The sequence below is a fragment of the Macaca nemestrina genome, chromosome 15 (assembly GCF_043159975.1).
Source record: "Macaca nemestrina isolate mMacNem1 chromosome 15, mMacNem.hap1, whole genome shotgun sequence".
NCBI lineage: Eukaryota > Metazoa > Chordata > Mammalia > Primates > Cercopithecidae > Macaca > Macaca nemestrina.
The window spans coordinates 107,340,892-107,360,086 of NC_092139.1; the positions used below are offsets into that span (position 1 = coordinate 107,340,892).

The following is a 19,195-nucleotide window of genomic DNA, read 5'->3' on the forward strand; positions in this document are numbered from 1 at the left end:
GCAGTCCTATCATGACTCCCAAATCCAGCGCAGAGCTGGCATGGGGCTCAGCACATGGAGATGTTCAGGACATCCCAGCCTCCAGCAGGAGACCCATGGTAGTCATTACAAGTGTATCAGCACTTTAGAAGCAGCATGTGCCAAGTGCCACTAGCCATGAAATGGTGCTGACCCCTCAAATTCCATTTGCTGTTGCTCATGCTGTTGCATGGACATTGTCCATTTCCTCGATTCTATGTAAAGTGCTCAGAAAATGAAACTTCAGCCTCTCCCCACCAGGCTCTGCCCCAAGAAGAGGGAGGAGGCATCAGAGAAGGCTTCTCAGGGGAGGTAACCCATGGACTGGGCTTTGAGGGATGGGGAGGAGGCATTTTCCAAGCAAAGACAGAGGGTCCTTCCTGCAGAGGGAAAATAATAAGTCAGGGCACTGTGGGGCTGTTTTCTGTGTGGCTGGAGTGTGCGGGGTTGGAAGATCAGGCTGGGAGGGGGTCCCAGGGGGCCAGGTCACAACACACCTTCAATGCCAGGGAAGCAAAGTCGGGCTTTATCTTGCAGGCAGTGGATGCCACAGGAGGGTTCTAGACAAGGGAGGTTGCAGCCAGAGCTGCTTTTGAGAAGGTGGTTCTGGCGGCTGGGAGGAGAGTGGATTGGAGGAAGACGCTGGAGGCAGGGAAGCTGGTGAGGAGGCTGCCACAACCCTACCGGCTCTGAGATGCTGACAGTGGGGAGGGGACAGAGAAAAGCTGAAGGCAATCCTGGTTAAGAGACGCTGCCAGCCCCGGCCTGCGCAGAGCACAAAGCTGATTTCCTAGGGCCTCGACCACGCCAGATCCTTCTCAGCGGTTAGGGCTTTACAGTTTGCCTCACAGGCGCTCAGTAAGTGCTTGTTTTATTAATGAAGGGAACATCATTTAATTAGCCACTAGCAGTGCAGAACGGCTGGCCAGGAAACCCTTCTTTGGAGTGGAGAGGAGAAACTTGAGGAGTGGTGATTAACGGGGTTTACTTTTCAGCAGTTAATGTGAACGTCTTCTGATTCTCTTCACGCAGGTCTTCTGAGGGTTCTAAGAGAGATTTCATTTCTAGGGCAAGAATGTGGTTGAGCCCTTATCTTATCCATAGCATGAGTTAAAGGTGGTCTCCAGTGCATGGATAGATTTGAACTAGGTCTGGAATCTGGGACGCTTTCTCCCACAGGAGCTATGGGACGGGGGTGGCTGGGTTTGCAGAGCCTTCTGGGGTCCACGGGCCTGCGTGATTCCTGCCTTCCCTCCTCTCTATGGCCAGGCCTCGTGCTGGCCCGAGGAGGCAAATCTGACCTCATGCAGCTGTGTTCCTGTTCTTGAAGATTTCCCAGACCAGCAGATGATAGTGACAGGGACAAGTGCATTTCGGTGGTTTCGTAGAGGAGCTAATGTTAGTGTTGAGATTTCCTGCCCTCTCCCTTCCCTTCATTCATCCATCCATTCAACCTTGGTAGCCACACAAGGTGTGTAGCACAGGTTGTGTGCACAGATCCTGGGCCCAGCCTGCTGGGTCTGGACCCCTGTCCTACCAGTTACTAGCTGTGTGCTTCTGGACAAGTGATGTCACCTCTCAGTCTGTCTCCTTCTTCATCTGAAGAATGGGGATAAAAGATAGTTCATGGATTATTGTGAGGAGGAAGTGAGCTCATTAACCTCAAGTGCTGGAAACGGGGCGGCTTGTGGTAAAGGCGGCACAAGTGTTTTCTTGTTATTCTGAGCCCTGTGCTGGAACCAGCCTGCCCTCCAGGTCCTGTGGGGTGGCAGACGTGGACACACAGCCTGGGGGAACGTTACAGCTGCTCTGACCCTCAGGCTGCCCACCCCCACTGCCCCAGCCTCCACCCTTCCCAGGCCTGGTGCGCCCTCACCCATTCCCCAGTCCCACCCGGCCTCACCTGTCTTCCCGCAGGTGGGCAACCTGGGCCTCCTCTTCATGCTGCTCTTCTTCATCTATGCTGCCCTTGGGGTGGAGCTCTTCGGGAAGCTGGGTGAGTGACTCCCAGAGCAGGCCTGTGGTGGGGTGCAGTGGGGCTTCAGGATGACTTGGTGGAGCAGGGACCCCCAGCCCATCACATCAGGGTCTTTGTATTGAGGAGATGCCTACAGCAGGGCCCCCACCTGTCTGGTCTCCCAGGGAACCTGCCCTCCCTACCCCTGTAGTTGTTGCCTGTCTTGTGTTGGTGCCTGTCTTGAGCCAGCACCGCCCCAGCAAATGGAGAGGCCAGGGTGGGGGCAGAGGGCAACAGAGCACTTGCTGAGCTCTGCCCTGCACCGGGATGGCTCTGGAAAGCAGGGTTCCCTGACGGGCTGGCCCTCACCCCATTGCATCCTCTTTCTCAGAAACCCATTCTTTGGTGGGGGACAGAACTAGACTCACCCAAACCTGAGCCCCAGCTCATGCGCCATCTCCCCGAGCCTCAGTTTATCTGTGGGCTGGGCACAGTCTGTACGCCCCTCCTAGAGTGTGATGAGGGTTGAGGCAAGGTGGGAGGCACTGGGTCAGGGTGAGCCCCGCAGGTGCTTTGCCATCGGGCAGGGCTGACCTCCTCCCCGCTTTCAGTCTGCAACGATGAGAACCCATGCGAGGGCATGAGCCGGCATGCCACCTTCGAGAACTTCGGCATGGCCTTCCTCACGCTCTTCCAGGTCTCCACGGGTGACAACTGGAACGGGATCATGAAGGTACTCCCGGGTGGGCTGGGGTGGAGAAATCAGCCAGATGCTGGGACAGTGAGGACGCTGGTCCTGCTGCTCAGGGCTGTGCCCACCCAGGGCCCCACCGCACAAGGGAGGGGCATGCAGGGCACGGAGGAATGGAGGGGCCTGCCCGGGACCAGCACAGTGGGGAGAGCTGAGCCATAACAGGCCCCTTGTCTACCACTGTCCCATTCCCCAGTGTTGCCTAAGATTGGGGCTCAGATTCTAGGGGAGACAACTCCACCCGGTTCCAGGGGGTACCTGGGGCCCAGGCAGGCCCGAAGGCCAGGGCCAGTCCCCTTAGTGACTGCCGCACCGACCAGGTCACCCGGCAGAGGCTCCCTAGACTGGGCTGCAACTCGGGCTGGGCTGGGAAGGGCAGGGAGGGGCTCCCGGAGGACAGGGGTGAGGCCTCGGTTCCGGGGCCCGAAGGTGGAGAGGGCAGTGATAGGGCCTGTTCTGCCTCTCACCCCCACCCTGCACAGCCCCCAGTCCCCCAGCAAGGGGGCAGGAAGCCGGGGGCTAGGAGAGGTGGCCACTCTCCTCGGCCCAGGGCGGGAAGGTGGTGGAGTCTTCTTGGGCTTTGTGGGTGGGGGTTGAGCTGAAAAACCAGAAAGGAAGGACAGGGAGGCCCTGGTCCCGAATGCACCCTACTCCCCAGATGCCCCTGATGGAAGCCCCAGATGCCCCTTCTCAGGCCTGACTGTGTCCCAGGGAAGCAGGCCAGCTGTGGGGAGGGTGACGTGGGTGGGAGCAAGAGAGGAGGAGAGGGTGCTGGGCCATCGTCTGTCCATGCGGGGACTTAGCTGAAGCTGAGGCAGGCAGATGCTGCCACAAGGCAGAGTGGGGCAGGGCAGCCAGGGCCATCTCGGGGGTTGAATCTCGGTCTTGCTGCCTCCGCGCGTGGCCCTGGGCTGGCCTCTGCCTCCAGCAGCCTCTGGGATGTCCTCCTCCTCATCCTCGTCCTCTCCGCCCTCCCCACCACGCAGGACACGCTGCGGGACTGCACCCATGATGAGCGCAGCTGCCTGAGCAGCCTGCAGTTTGTGTCGCCACTGTACTTCGTGAGCTTCGTGCTCACCGCGCAGTTCGTGCTCATCAACGTGGTGGTGGCTGTGCTCATGAAGCACCTGGATGACAGCAATAAGGAGGCGCAGGAGGACGCCGAGATGGATGCCGAGCTCGAGCTGGAGATGGCCCACGGCCTGGGCCCCGGCCCGAGGCTGCCTGCCGGCTCCCCGGGCGCCCCTGGCCGAGGGCCGGGAGGGGCGGGCGGCGGGGGCGACGCCGAGGGCGGCTTGTGCCGGCGCTGCTACTCGCCTGCCCAGGTGGGCAGGGGCTGGAGCGGCGCGAGGGTCGCCAGAGGTGGGGGCACTGCAGGGCTAGATGGGCAGCGGGGCCAGGGAGGCCTTGCACAGAGACCTCTGTCTTTCTGGGCCCCACCCTGCTCAGCTCCATAGAAGGGGTGACCCTGTGATGAGGGGGTCGGTCCCAGGCCATGGGCGCAGAGAACCAACCGGGAGGGCAGCTGTGTCCTGCCCACCCCGCAGCCCCGGGACCCGGCTGATAATCCCGCCTGTCCCCACCCCGTCCCCGTCCGCCTAGGAGAACCTGTGGCTGGACAGCGTCTCTTTAATCATCAAGGACTCCTTGGAGGGGGAGCTGACCATCATCGACAACCTCTCGGGCTCCATCTTCCACCACTACTCCTCGCCCGCCGGCTGCAAGAAATGTCACCACGACAAGCAAGAGGTAATGGCAGCCCGGGAGGCCCAGCCCCTTGTGGCGGGGCAGCACGAAGCCTGGTGGGGGGCCTGCCCGAGGGCAGAGCCTGGCTCTGGGCCGTAGAGACCAGGCTGGGTCAGTGTGGGCACATGTAGCTTCCATGGCCTGGGCAGATTGGCTCCCTGAGCCAGGGCCAGGTGTGGGCCTGTGGTGTGGTGGCTGCAGCTACTGACCCCAGCACCGTGCCGCACACAGTAGGTGCTTGGGTAGGGCAGCTGCCCCACCTTGTGTATTGCAGGTGCCAGGCAGGGAGCCTGTGTGTCACTTGCAGGACAGCTTGCCCTTTCTGTGACATGAAGGGGTCATCTGCCCGCTCTTCCCCCAGGGCATCATCCTGGCACTCAACCTCCTCCAGGTGCCCTGCCCTGGTCTCCAGCTCGGGGCTTAGGCCCACCCAGCTCAGGGGTTCCCATGGGTCCACCTCCAGTGCAGGCGCAGGCAGACCCCTCCCCTCTCCCCAGCAGTGTGGGCCCCTGAGCTCTCCCTGGGGTGCTCCAGCCCCCAGGGTGGCCCCAGCCTCAGGTGGCTGCAGGGCGGGTCCCCAGGAACCGTCAGCAGGAGCTGGAAGTCTGGGCTGCCCCACACCCCTGCCCTGTGGTGGCTGCAGATTCTCCAGTGTCTCTGGGCCCCGCAGTGTCCCCTGCCTGTGACACGCTGTGCAGGTTGTCCACACAGGGCCATAGATGAGTCAAGTCCGGCCCAGTCTTGATGGGCACTTGGTCTGGGGGCAAGCAGACAGCTGTGGAGTTCACAGCCCATGGCAACTCACCTGCCCTCAGGCCCAGATAGCAAGATGGGCCTCTCAGGGCTGGCTTCCATTGGAGGTGACCGCTGTGTCGCCATTGCATACCGCCCAGGCTGGGCCCCTGCACAGGATGGATACATCATCCGTGCCCAGCAGGTGTCTGGACCTTTCTGACCACTGCTTGGCCTCTCTTCAGAGCCTCAGGCCTGTGGCTGCACGCCCCAGGACCCAGGCCTGCCCATCCCAACGCTGTGGTGACCTGAGGCCACCCCCTCTTCCTGCAGGTGCAGCTGGCTGAGACGGAGGCCTTCTCCCTGAACTCAGACAGGTCCTCGTCCATCCTGCTGGGCGACGACCTGAGCCTTGAGGACCCCACAGCCTGCCCACCTGGCCCCAAAGACAGCAAGGTGAGCTCCCCTGGGGACTCCTGAGCAGGCGGGTCTGTCCTTGAAGCCTGGCCCCTGCCCACCCAGGCAGGAACCCCCTGTCTTTCCAGTCTACCATGTAAAGGACACCCACTGTGTGCTAGGCCTTCATCTCCTGTTGGACAGATGAGGGCAGTAGGGCTCAGAGAGGTGGAGTGATTTGCCTGAGGTCACACAGCCACAAGCCCAGCCAGCGATCCAACCTGGCACTCAGCAGCACTGGCTGCTTCTTGTTGCTTTGAGTATTTTTTGGTCCATTCCATGGGGGTCATCCCTGGCTGGCAGGGCTGTGAGGCCGAAGCGAACGGGGGAGTCGTGTCAGGCAAAGCACCTACTCTGTGCAGGCGCTCTGCCCGTGCCAGCTTTGTCCACCCCACAGCTCTGTGCAGCGGGCATGATTCGTCCTCACTTCACACGTGAGGAGATGGGGCTTCCAAGAAGTGGGGTGATGCTCACATCACACAGCCAGGAATGACAGAGCAGGAAGCCACCCCTGAGGCTGGGCCCCAAACCTCTGCACCCCAGGGGGTCAGTCTGAGGAGGCCTGCAGGCCAGGAAGGGCCCCTTGCTGATCCTGCAGTCTTAGGGGGTGAGACCTCAAGACCGGGGCTCCTGATCTCAAGGTCAAGGTGGTCCTGCCCTGCTGGGGGTGGGGGGTATAAGGGACAGCTGGGGGATACCCTGGGCTTGGCACCTCTGCCCCCTAGGCTGGCCCTCCATCAGCTCAGGGTAGGTTGCGGGGCGAGTTCTTCCTATCCCTTCCATGTCATTTCGGTCCCCTCCCTGATGGCTCACAGTTGCTGCAGCTCCCTGTACCCCCACACTGCTCTTCTACAAAGGATATCAGGGTGCACAGTTTTTGGGACTCAGCTGGACTTGGGCAGGGTACAGTCTTTTGTGCCAGACTCAGCAAGTCATCGGAGGTTGGGGTGGCGCGAATGCATCTGCCTTGGAGGGGGCACTAAGGCAGCTCTTCTGGGAAGGGGTCACTATGGTCTACAGGCCTGAGGAATGTGGGGGCCAGAGAATGCCTAGGAAGGCAGGCATCACTCTCCTCGGATGCAGAAACATGCTCAGCAAAGGGAAGGGACCCCCCCAAGGTCATGCTCACGGGACACTCTGGCCACTCAGCCTGTCTTCTGATGCCTTCACCAGCCTTGACCTGGCTTCTTCACTGGCCCAGGGTCTGTACCAGGGGAAGTCACTAACTGCCTGGGGCATCCAGTGGGGCATTCGGAGGTGGATTCCTTTCACTGGGGTTTGGGAAGATGGTCAGGTAGAGGAGGTGAGAGGAAGGTCAGACTAGCCATGAGGGTAGCCTAGTTAAGCGAGGGCCCGTGGAGCAGGTCATGAGGGCAGCTGTCCCCGCCCCCCTAGTCCTGCCCCATCCTACCTCCCTTTCCTTGCAGGGTGAGCTGGACCCACCTGAGCCCATGTGTGTGAGAGACCTGGATGAATGCTTCTTCCCCTTGTCCTCTACGGCCGTCTCACCGGGTCCAGAGAACTTCCTGTGTGAGATGGAGGAGATCCCATTCAACCCTGTCCAGTCCTGGCTGAAACATGACAGCAGTCAAGGTGAGGGGTGGGACCCCTGCCAGCTCCCCACAGCCCTCATCTTGGGCGTCTGCTTCAGAGGGAGATGGTTGAGTTTTTTCCTTAGTATTTTTACCCAGATTATTATATTTAGTCCAGAAAGAACCAGATGGATATCTGACAATGAGAGATAGACTCTCAGGCCTGATATAACAATGATAAAAGATCAAGAGCCAAATAGTACAAAAAGATGAGATAATTATAACAAAAACCTAAGCATCTAAAGGAAGCTTCATGCTAAGCTTCCTAGGAGCCATAGTGAAAAGGGAAAGAGGTGGGTACACACGGCTCTCATATCAAGCAGAAGGAAAGCTGCCAGATTATTGTGTTTTTCTAGAGCTGAATTAGAGAGGTGTGTAGCCCACAGATCTTCATATACATGGGATGTTAAACATAGGAAAGCCTGGTGTCTTCAATAGCCCTTTTGCAAATTCCTGATACTTATCCTTCAGCTCTACCCACAGTGCTCTGTTTGTGCTTTGGGCCCGTGGCTGGGCTCTGGGCACAGGGCCAGGGGACTAAGCTGGCCTGCCATCACGGGTTCATCTTTACTGTGGTCCTCATGGAGGGTGGCAGGAACCTGGTTTCACAGCACTGGCTATGGAGGGAGGCAGAGAGATGAGGAGCCCAGCAGAAGAGGGACACCCAAGACTCTGAGCCCACCCCAAGTACCCTTCGGGGACGCCTCCCAGGAGCCAGACATGGGGTGGCTTTCCTGGGCACCCTCCCTAAAGCTGATGGGCTTTCAACTGGCCAGGGTGGCTGAGGTGCCAAGATCCCAGACTTCCCAAACCAGAAGTCAGGGCACAGGGCTGACCCGAGAGCCATTCTGGTGGAATGCAATCTCATTCCCTTTAGCCAACCATTTATTTACGTTTTCCTTAAATGGTAAGATGGTATGGCATAGGATCCCCAGCCGGGACATTCAGACTGTCCAGCTGTCTTGGGTACATTCTTCCATTATCTCACCCTCAACCCCCCAAGGTGTGGAGGGGACGGTGGGCAGAGGCTGCTGCTACCCCCCCACGCCCCCCACACCCAGACCTGCCCCAGCCCTCAGACCCCCCACCCCCGTCTCTGTCCCTCACTGTGTGGAGCCAACCAGGCCAGACTGACCTGCCATCCAGTGCAGCGCCTGACCCGGGGCTGGGACGCCCCAACCCACCTGCTGTCCCACAGGGGCCCCCAGGCCTGGCCAGGCTGCATGGTGGGGTCAGGACCCGGGGGTGACTGATCCTAGTGAGCACCTACTGTGTACTTGGTACTGAGCTGGGAGCTTCCAGCTGTTTCTTCTCCTGATGACCCTCAAGATGGCATCTTGTTCCCTTTTACAGAGGAAGAGACCTAGGCTTGAGCCCGGGTCTGCTTGCCTCCAAAAGCTGTGTCTTGCCCAGGGCCCCTGCCCCCTGGAATCAAAAGGGCTGGTTCAGGATTTCTCTCTTGCTCTCACAATGGGGAAACAAAGGTTTAGAGGGGGGGACTTGCCCACGGTCTCACAGTCAGTTTATTAGGTGGCTCCTCCCTGCTGGCCCAATGAGATTGGTGCTCAATGCCACCTCCCAGGGACTGCCCCCTGGCCTGAGTGTGCTCCGTCAGCTCTGTCTCCTCCTTTCCCAGCAGCACCCCCAAGTCCCTTCTCCCCGGATGCCTCCAGCCCTCTCCTGCCCATGCCAGCCGAGTTCTTCCACCCTGCAGTATCTGCCAGTCAGAAAGGCCCAGAAAAGGGCACCGGCACTGGGACCCTCCCCAAGATTGCGCTGCAGGGCTCCTGGGCATCTCTGCGGTCACCAAGGGTCAACTGCACCCTCCTCCGGCAGGTACCGGCACCTCCCAGGCTCCAGAGCACTGGTCTGTAGGCAAGGGGCAGGATCTAAGCCAGGCCTCGAAGTCCGAGGGACTGGGAGGGGAAGGACCCAACCAAAGGCCCAGGGCACCACCATGCAAGGGGGTTTGGGAACGCTGGGGTGATGCTGAGACTGGAGCAGGAGGTGGCACTGGGGCAGACGGGAGTGGGCAGAGCTGGGTCCTGGGGACAGCAGAGTGTAGGGAGGACCCCGAGGGGGGTCTGGAAGAGGCCTGTGATACCTAGCTTGAGGGGAGGGGAGGAGGAGGAGTACTGGAGGTTTTGCAGGGTGGCGGGGTGCTGGCGGTGGGGAGGATACCCTGGGTTATCTGGGTGGGTGTGAGTGGGGGCTTACTAGGAATGGAGGTGGGAGGGTGGGTCTGGTGGATGAGAAGCCTCGGCCTGCAGGTACCCCTGTACTGGATTGGCCAGGGCCACAGCCCTCCTACCCAAGAGAGCACTGAGGGCTCTGTTGCGGGGGTGGGGAAATGGGGTCGAGCCGGCTCCCACAGTACGGTGACTGTGGTTGATTCACTGGGTGACTGTGGGACCCAGTCCTAGCAGGCTGTGTGGCCTGGCGGGCAGGATACAAACTCCCTGCCTGCTGAGCTCACCGTTTAGTGCTGAGAGTGAGCTGCAGGGGTGCAGTAAAGTCTACTCCATGGTGGACAGGCAGGGAGAACAGCTCCTGGGGAGGGGCTGGAGGTGGGGGCTGGGAGGTGGGGGGCCCTGGTGCTGGGAGGTGGGAGCTGGGGAGCTGGGCAGCTGGGAGGTGGGGGGCCCTGGTGCTGGGAGGTGGGAGCTGGGGAGCCGGGGAGCTGGACAGCTGGGCGGTGGGGGACCCTGGTGCTGGGAGCTGGGGAGCTGGGTAGCTGGGAGGTGGGGGGCCCTGGTGCTGCGAGGTTGGGAGCTGGGCGGCTGGGAGGTGGGGGCTGGGCGGCTGGGAGATGGGGGGCCCTGGTGCTGGGAGGTGGGAGCTGGACAGCTGGGAGGTGGGGGTCCTGGGGCCGGGAGGTGGGGGCCAGGGGCCGGAGCAAGTGGGAGGGACCGGAACCAGTGAGAGCAGCCAGGGCAGGGGCCGCCTCAGGACCATGGGGGCTGTGGTGGGGGTGCCACGTGCCCTGGGGGAGGGCGGTGGGCCCAGGGCTTCCCCTTGGAGTGAGCCTGGAGCCTTCCGTGAAGGGCAGGGCCGGGTTTGACCTGGGTTTGAGGCGGGTGCTAGCTCCTTTCAGGGGACCTCTCGGGGCAGGTGCAGGCCCTGTGGTGACTGCCGCCTAAGCTGGACGTGCAGAGGGGAGAATCCCTGCTCCGAAGGGAGCTCCTTGGATGGGGGCTGCCCGCTGTGCCGGGGAGGGAGGCGTCCAGGTTGCTGGGGTGGGGGCAGACCCAGGCGGCCTCCACCGCTCCCACCTCCCCCCAGGCCACCGGGAGCGACACGTCGCTGGACGCCAGCCCCAGCAGCTCCGCGGGCAGCCTGCAGACCACGCTGGAGGACAGCCTGACCCTGAGCGACAGCCCCCGGCGAGCCCTGGGGCCGCCCGCGCCTGCTCCGGGACCCCGGGCCGGCCTGTCCCCCGCCGCGCACCGCCGCCTGAGCCTGCGGGGCCGGGGCCTGTTCAGCCTGCGGGGGCTGCGGGCGCATCAGCGCAGCCACAGCAGCGGGGGCTCCACCAGCCCGGGCTGCACCTACCACGACTCCATGGACCCCTCGGACGAGGAGGGCCGCGGCGGCGCGGGCGGCGGGGGCGCGAGCAGCGAGCACTCGGAGACCCTCAGCAGCCTCTCGCTCACCTCCCTCTTCTGCCCGCCGCCCCCGCCGCCGCTCCCCGGCCTCACGCCCGCCAGGAAGTTCAGCAGCACCAGCAGCCTGGCCGCCCCGGGCCGCCCCCGCGCCGCCGCCCCGGCCCACGGCCTGGCCCGGAGCCCCTCGTGGGCCGCGGACCGCAGCAAGGACCCCCTGGGCCGGGCACCGCTGCCCATGGGCCTGGGCCCCTTGGCGCCCCCGCCGCAACCGCTCCCCGGAGAGCTGGAGCCGGGAGACGCCGCCAGCAAGAGGAAGAGATGAGGGTCGCAGGGGCCCCCGGCCGCCCACCGCCCGCCCCGTCTCACCTTTTTTACCTCAGGAGCCAGGAGCAGACAGCAATACTTCGTCCACACCTGGGATCGCGCAGGGCCCGCCGGGCACAGGCGCCCGTCAGCCGGGCTGAGCGGAGTCTGGGTTAGCCAGGCCTGCGTGGCCCATGGTGGCCCTTCCAGTGCATATATATACATATATATATGCGTATATATACACATACACATAGACAGACATATATATATATTTATTTTTTTTACTGAGAGCTTATGACTTCCAGAAAGTGCTAAAGGTGGGAGGTGGGCCAGGGCCTGGACGGGGCTTTTGTCTGACGCTCTGGAATTCAGGCCAGACCCACCCCAGGGCACATGTCCTGCCGGGGCGTCGCAGCTGTGTTTTTTGATGTCTCCTCCCGGGTTGAGAGTAGCTTGGAGAGGACCCTCAGGCCTCTGAGGGCACCAGGCCCGGGAGAAGAGGTGCAATTCAGGGTGTGTTTTCTTTTTCTTTTTTTTCTTTTAAAGAAGAAACGCTGCTAAGATCCCCCGTGGCTCCCACGCGTCGGGGTGTCTGTCCTGTCATCCTGACCGTCTTGTTGTTGTGAAGTCTTTTGTAGACACCCCAGAGCACACACATACCCTTAGTACACGGGTTAGATGTCTCTTTAGAAAAATCAGGGGTGAGTAGCTGTGTTTCCTTAGGACCGTGGTGGGGGGTGGAGGGCAGCTCCGAGGCTGGGCTGGGGCTCTGGCCCCAGGGGAGGTGCCAGCTCCTGAGTACTTCTGAGGGGGTGGGTTCCACCCCAGGAGGGCGGGGTTGGGTGGAGCAGGAGTGGAGGCCGCTTGGAGATGCCAGGGTACCTGCCTGGTCTCAGCTGGCTCTGGCTGCCCTGCAGGTGCCCTTGGGCTCAGGCAGTTAGTTGTTCAGTCACTTATGCCTTTTATCCCCAATATGGGCCCTGAGCTGTGGCTGTCCCTGGACGCTGTGCTGTCCCCGTCCTGAGCAACTATGCCCCCGCCCCAGTGGGTTCAAGGCAAAGCAGCTCTGACGGAATTCTAGGCAGGGGTGGGGGCACCTGCCTGGGCCCTGGGTCCAGCCGCATCCCCACACCCAGCCTTTTGCGTCACCTGGAGGCCACATTCTCCGACCCCACCTCCCTGCCCCTGTCTCTCCTCCCTGCCCCTGTCTCTCCTCCCCGCTGCCCCTAACTGCAGGTCAGCTTTCACTATAGTAGTGCTTCCCAAACGGGTTATAGATGGGGGTGTTTGATTTGAAGAGTTACGCATTTATTTCACTATTTATTAGAAAAAAAATACATTGAACCCGTGATTTCACAGAGATTTTGCTTAGGTCAAGGCTACTTTTTAAAAAGGGAGTGACTTTCATGAAGTCAGTTTGAAGGAGGAGGTTGGGAGCACGTTGGTGGCGGTGGTCTGGAGAGGCTGCAGAGGCCACGAGTTTGGAGCTGCTGTGCTTCAGCAATAACCTTGCCTTTGTTAAGACCCCCCCTTGCCTTTGCTAAGACCCCCTCTGAGGGCTTCATGGGGGCCTGCTGAGGGGCAGCCTTGTCCTTGTTCCCAAACTCTGACTTGGAAGAACTCAGCTCGTGGCCAGGCTGGTGAGGGTGTGGGGTGCCCCTTGGAGGGGTTCTGGGTGTCTTCCAGGCTGGCACAGGGACCCTGGGGGAGGTGGTGGGCAATGTGTGCTTTGTCACATGCAGAGACCTTTTGGACTGAGGGAGAGCGGTCCAGGAGGGGTTGTCAAGCCCACCTGGGAAACTGAGCCCCGGAGAGGGGAAGCGGCCAGCCCAGGATCCTTCAGGGCCTAGCAGCAAAGAAGCTGGGGTGGTGTGGAGGGCCCCACTCCATACCCTAGGGCTGTGATGCTGAGCAAGGTGCCTGCGGCGGGAGGAACTGCCCAGTCCTCCCTGCGGGGCAGGTAGACCTGTGAGGATGGCTGGGTCCAAGCCCAATGCTGACCCCTCCAAAGAGCCTCGGCCCTGCCTCCCTTTCCACGGAGGTGGTTTTATGTGGAGCGAGCTACGTTGTCTGGGGAAGAAGTGTCTGGGCGGGCTTACCTGCTCCTGGCTGACCCTGAGCATGCGCAGTTGGAGGGAGGCAGACAGACTTGACTTTTTGCAAGTCCTTGTGTTGCTGGAGGGACATGTGTGTTGGAGCCCAGAAGAGGGGCTGTGTGACCTGGGAAGACCATGTGGAAGGTTGGGCTTCAAATTGGCAGGATCAGACGCCGGTCCAGCAGCCTTGGGTCATCTTGTGACTCTGCTGAGCATCCTTTCCTGCTGTTACATGGGTTCAGAGCAGCTGCGCGGGGAACACATCCTAGGCAGGTCTGATGTGAAACCTCCCCTTGCCCTGAACCATGTGGCTCTGGAACAAGCAGACACCTCGGGGCAGGTGTTCTAGGCAAAGGGATGGGCATGTGCGAAGGCTCCAGGGCCCACAGAGCGGGGCGTGTGGAGAAGTTAAAAGAGCTGAGCTCAGAGGCAGAGAAGCTCCTTGCAGGAAGCAGTGGGAGATGGCCAGGCTCCTGGAGGCCCCACCTGCCGATCCCAGACACTTGGCCTTGTTCTTGTGGGTGACAGAGATGGGGAACCAGGGAAGCTGTGATCTACTGGCCAGCACAAGTCAGAATGGGTGAGGGTTGGGCAAAGGGCCCTTCCTTCCTCCTCAACCCTGTGGTCTGGGGCCATGGCCTCAGGCCTGTGTCTATCACAAAAGCACAAATTTGCCCTAACCCACATGGGCCTGGCAGTGGGGAAGGTGGGGACGCAGGTCCCTGAGCTGTCTCTGCTGCTCCATAGGGTGGTGATGGGCAGGCACCTTGGCATCTGTGCAGAGACAACCCAGTCTAGCCAAACCCTCTTTGTCTCCTCTGCTCTACCTTCTCCTGTACCAGGCAGCCCCTTAAAGGAGGACAAAGCGTGTAAAGCCCGTCTGCCTGTCTTCCCCCATATCCTCAGCTCGGAGCCTTCCGCTTCCAGGGCCAACCCCAGCCCCCTTTGCTGCGTTGTGTAAGGGCTTGGGGTCATAAGAGCTGCTCTTTAGCCCAGATACACATACTCTTTTTTGTCTTTGTGCAATAATCCGTGTTCCTGGCAGAGCCTGGGCCAAGCTGCAGCCTACTGAGGAGGTAGAGGCCACCTCCTCCAGGAAGCCCTCGGCCTGGGCCGCCACCGTGACTCTAGCACTCTCAGTCGCTGTACAGTTTCTATGGTGTGAATGAACTTCCCTCCTAGTTGCTGATGGCGCTGGTACCTGCTGGCCCAGATGGCCCGGGTGTAGAGAAACCAAGCGGCAGCCACCACCAGTGTTGTTTTGAATAAAAGCCCAGAAGCCTATTTAAGAATTTCTCCGTGTGTCTCTGCTGTTCTTTCCCCGGTGGGGTGGGTGTCAAGCTGGGGCTTCTCTCAAGGGAGGGGTGGCGGTTCTCCTCCTCCATGTTCAGGTGTGGGGCTGGGGCATCGGGGACCTAGAACAATGCTCATGGCAGGGTGCTCTCATGGCCGCTGGGTGGGTGGGGGCCTGTGGAGCTGGGGAGGAGGCAGGCCTGGTTCCCACGCTCTGCTGCTGTGGCTGAGGTGCTGGCCCCGGGCAAGAAGGTCACATGGGAAGAATAATCTCCTCATCCTTTGGCACTGTCTATTTCGTTTTCTTTCTTTTCTTTTCTTTTTTTTTTTTTTTTTTGAGACGGAGTCTCGCTCTGTTGCCCTGGCTTGAGTGCAATGGTAAGATCTCAGCTCACTATCGTGTCAGCCTCCTGAGTAGCTGGGATTACGGGCGCCTGCTATCATGCCTGGCTAATGTTTGTATTTTTAGTAGAGACAGGGTTTCACCACATTGGCCAGGCTGGTCTCGAACTCTTGACCTCAGGTGATCCACTTGCCTCGGCCTCCCTAAGTGCTGGGATTACAGGCGTGAGCCACCGCACCCGGCCTACACTGTCTGTTTCTTGAGCGAGTCTCCATCAGATTGGACTGACCCAAGGACGGGGACCGTGTTTACTTCTCCCGCCCGTAGCCCGGTGCTGGTTGAGCTTCAGCAAATGTCAGCTCCGTGGCTGTGTTTTGGAAGCAGAAGGGATTTCAAAGACCAACTAATGCCTTCTCTTATTTTTCCACTTGAGGAAACAGGCCTGGAGAGGCTGCAGGGTGTGGTCTGGGCCGCACAGCGAGGCAGAGGGTAGGGGTGATGGGCACCCGCTTGCCACCTCCACAGCCGGAGGCACAGCCCCTGGGGAGGAGAGCCCTGATTTGTGTTCCTCTCTCTTCCCCGTTAATAATGGGATTAAAAGCAAGTTGCTGCCAAGGAGAGAGACTGGCTTAAAAAAATACATAACCCAAGAACATTTTAAGAGAATGAAAAACTTCAGCCATCAGCACTTTTTATTTAGACCTGAATTCATGAATTTTAACCAAATAAACACAGGCATGTTAGGTATTAATATATGTACGATTATGCAAAACCACTATTATGGCTGTAATGAAAATTAGATTCTAACGCTTGTGGTGTTCCAGGAGGGAGGCATCCACCGGTTTCTAGCGCGGTGACCTCGGATTGCTGTCACCATGGTAACAGGCTGCCGTGGGAATCTGTGGACGCCCGGCTGGTCCTGTCGGGAGGGGTGGGGGTAGGGCCAGGCCGGGCTGGTGCGGATTTGCCAGCCCCCATCTGGGCAGAGTGGGGGCACTTTGTCCCCTGGGCGGAGGCCAGCCTGAGCCTCAGAGGAAAGGGGGCCGGTCATCAGCAGGAGGAGATTGGTGGGGCAGAAATAGCAGGTGCACTGGGCCCCGCCCCACTCACCCTCATCTTCCTGTTCCCCCTCAGGCTGCCCCTCCAGGGAGGCGTCCGTGTCATCTTCAGTAAATTGTGGCTGCACACCCACACACGCCCAGCCTCTGCTAGGTGCTGGGGACACAAGGATGATGGGGCCCTGTGCTCATGGAGCCCGCACCTCAGAGTGGGAGAAAGATCCCAGACAGACAGGCACACAGCTGGGCCATTTCAGAGCCTGCAAGTGCCATGAAGGCAGCAGAGCCGGTGGAGTGACCGTGATTGGGGCTGGGGGTGGGGGTCTTCCTGGCTGGGTGGTCCGGGAGGCCTGGCTGGGGATTCCTGAAGAACCAGAGGCGAGAGCCTTGCCAAGGCAGTGACCACCCCTTTCCAGATGAGAGGCAGGAGCCTCAGAGGGCAGCGTCCAGATAAGACCCAGGGCACCTGGCTACATGAGAACATCAGACACGCCAGGAACACGTTTACAGCGTGAGCAGGTCCCATGCGGTATTTGGGACATATTCACACTAAAAAGTTATTTGTTGCTTTATCTGAAATTCTTATTTAACTGGCTGTCCTTATTCTTTGCGAAGTCGGCAAACCTGTCAGAGAGTGGGGTGTGACTTCCCTGGGCCATGAGCGGCCGTACCCTGCCCAATAGCCTGCCCGGCACCCCTGCCCCATGGACTGCCCGGCACCCCTGCTCCATGGCCTGCCCGGCACCCCTGCCCCATGGCCTGCCCGGCACCCCTGCCCCATGGCCTGCCCGGCACCGCTGCCCGATCGCCTGCTCGGCACTCCTGCCCCATGGCCTGCCTGGCACCCCTGCCCTGTCCTCCTGGGATACTGCTTTTGGTTGCCCGCCAACCTTGCCCCCGCAGTCCCTTCTCACTGGGAGCCTGGCGAAGGGGAGACATCAGCGGGCCACCTCTGCAGCTCAGCCCAGTGGTTCCATGGCTCCTGGGACCTGCCTGATGCCTGCAGGGCTCTGGGCATTCCCGTCCTCACCCACTGCCCAGCGTGGCTTCATGGACTAGCCATAGCCATGCTGACCTGCTCTGCTCTGCCCTTCTCCCACCTCTACTGGGCTCTTCACCCTTCAAGCCCCCACTTAGGCGTCACTGTCTCGACACACTTCCCTGTCACTCCAGACTGTTCCCACTCTCTGACTCTGAGCTCCTCCCTGAAAAAAATTAGCCATTTAAGAAACTGTGGTGAAGTATACACAAATGATGTGAAATTTACCATTTTAACTCTTATTAAGTGTAGAGTTCAGTGGCATTAGGAATGTTGCTAGACACTTCTCAAAAAAAAATACGAAAAAAAATTCATCATCACTGGTCATTAAAGAAATGCAAGTCAAAACTGCAATGAGACACCATCTCATGCCAGTCAGAATGGTGATCGTTAAAAAGTCAGGAAACAACAGATGCTGGCGAGGCTGTGGAGAAATAGGAATGCTTTTACACTGATGGTGGGAGTGTCAATGAGTTCAACCATCGTGGAATCAATCCAGTGTGGCCATTCCTCAAGGATCTAGAACCAGAAATACCATTTGACCCAGCAATCCCATTACTGGGTATATTCCCAAAGGATTATAAATCATTCTACTATTAAGACATATGCACACATATGTTTATTGCAGCACTATTTATAATAGCAAAGACTTGGAACCAACCCAAATGCTCATCAATGACAGACTGGGTAAAGAAAATGTGGCACGGCCAGGCATGGTGGCTCAAGCCTGTAATCCCAGCACTTTGGGAGGCCGAGACAGGTGGATCACGAGGTCAGGAGATCGAGACCATCCTGGCTAACACGGTGAAACCTCGTCTCTACTAAAAAAAATACAAAAAACTAGCCAGGCGAGGTGGTGGGCGCCTGTAGTCCCAGCTACTCGGGAGGCTGAGGCGGGAGAGTGGCGTGAACCCGGGAGGCGGAGCTTGCAGTGAGCCAAGATCCCGCCACTGCACTCCAGCCTGGGCGACAGAGCAAGACTCCGTCTCAAAAAAAAAAAAGAAAAAAAAAAAAAGAAAATGTGGCACATATACACCATGGAATACTATGCAGCCGTAAAACATAATAAGTTCATGTCCTTTGCCAGGGACATGGATGAAGCTGGAAATCATCATTCTCAGCAAACTAACACAGGAACAGAAAACCAAACACTGCATGTTCTCACTCATAAGTGGGAGTCGAACAACGAGAACACATGGACACAGGGAGGGGAACATCACACACTGGGGCCTGTCAAGGGGGTAGGGGCCAAGCAGAGGGAGAGCATTAGGACAAATACCTAATGCATGAGGGGCTTAAAACTTAGATGACAGGTTGATGGGTGCAGTAAACCACTGTGGCACATGTATACCTATGTAACAAGCCTGCACGTTCTGCACATGTATCCCAGAAGTTAAAAAAAAAAATGTTCCTAATGTTGTGTGACCGTCACCACTGCCCATCACCAGAACTCTCCATCTTGCAAAAGCAAAACCCTCGGTACACGTTAAACAGGAACTCCCATTCTCCAGACCCTGGCAGCCACCGTGCCACTGTCTCCGTGAGTGTGACCACGCCAGGAACTGCGTGAGTGGGGTCACACGGTATTTGTCCTTTTGTGACTGCTGATTTCACTTAGCACAAGGTCCTCGAGGTTCACGCATGCTGTAGTGCGTGTCGGACTTTTCTTCCTTCTTCAGGCGCAGTGGGATTCCCGTCGCGTGTCTAGACCGCACTGTGCTTGGATCCACCCGTTGAGAGGCCCCTGGTTGCTTCTACCTTTCGGATACTGTAAGGAGTGTCACTGTGACCCTGGGTGTGCCAGTGGCTCCTGAGTCCCTGCGTTCACCTCTGTTGGGTGCATCCCCAGTGGTGGCGTGGCTGGGGCAGGCGGTGATTCTGGGTTAAAGTGTCTGAGGACCTGCCGTGCTTTTCTCCAGGGTGACAGGCTCCCCATTCCCTTTGGCGATTCAATTCTTTGTGAGGCTGGATTGACCCTTGGAAGGGTGATGTGCAGTGGGGTTTTTGCCTCTCATTTCTTCCTCTTTCCATCTCCCCCTCCTCTCTTTCTGGCACACTCTTGCTGTGTGGTCCTCGAGCCGTCCTGACCTTTGTTTCCAAAAGCCCAAAGAAAAACTTGGAGAGTGCGGAAAAGAGAGGAGGGAGTTTGCAACCAGGAGGAGAGAGGGGCTGGCGCCCAAGAGGAGTGGCCCTGAGGCTCCGC

General features: G+C 59.2%; 1 protein-coding gene across 1 annotated transcript in view; it reads left to right on the plus strand.

Moving 5' to 3' along the window:
- LOC105464412 (calcium voltage-gated channel subunit alpha1 I) overlaps positions 1-14,551 on the plus strand; it is a 136,321-nt gene extending 121,770 nt beyond the window's left edge. The window contains 8 exon segments of the mRNA XM_071080621.1: positions 1,936-2,014; positions 2,587-2,708; positions 3,713-4,051; positions 4,329-4,475; positions 5,538-5,660; positions 7,088-7,253; positions 8,892-9,088; positions 10,535-14,551. Of these exon segments, the coding sequence (XP_070936722.1) occupies positions 1,936-2,014; positions 2,587-2,708; positions 3,713-4,051; positions 4,329-4,475; positions 5,538-5,660; positions 7,088-7,253; positions 8,892-9,088; positions 10,535-11,179 (1,818 nt within the window). The 3' untranslated portion in view covers positions 11,180-14,551.
- Positions 14,552-19,195: the final 4,644 nt, after the last annotated feature.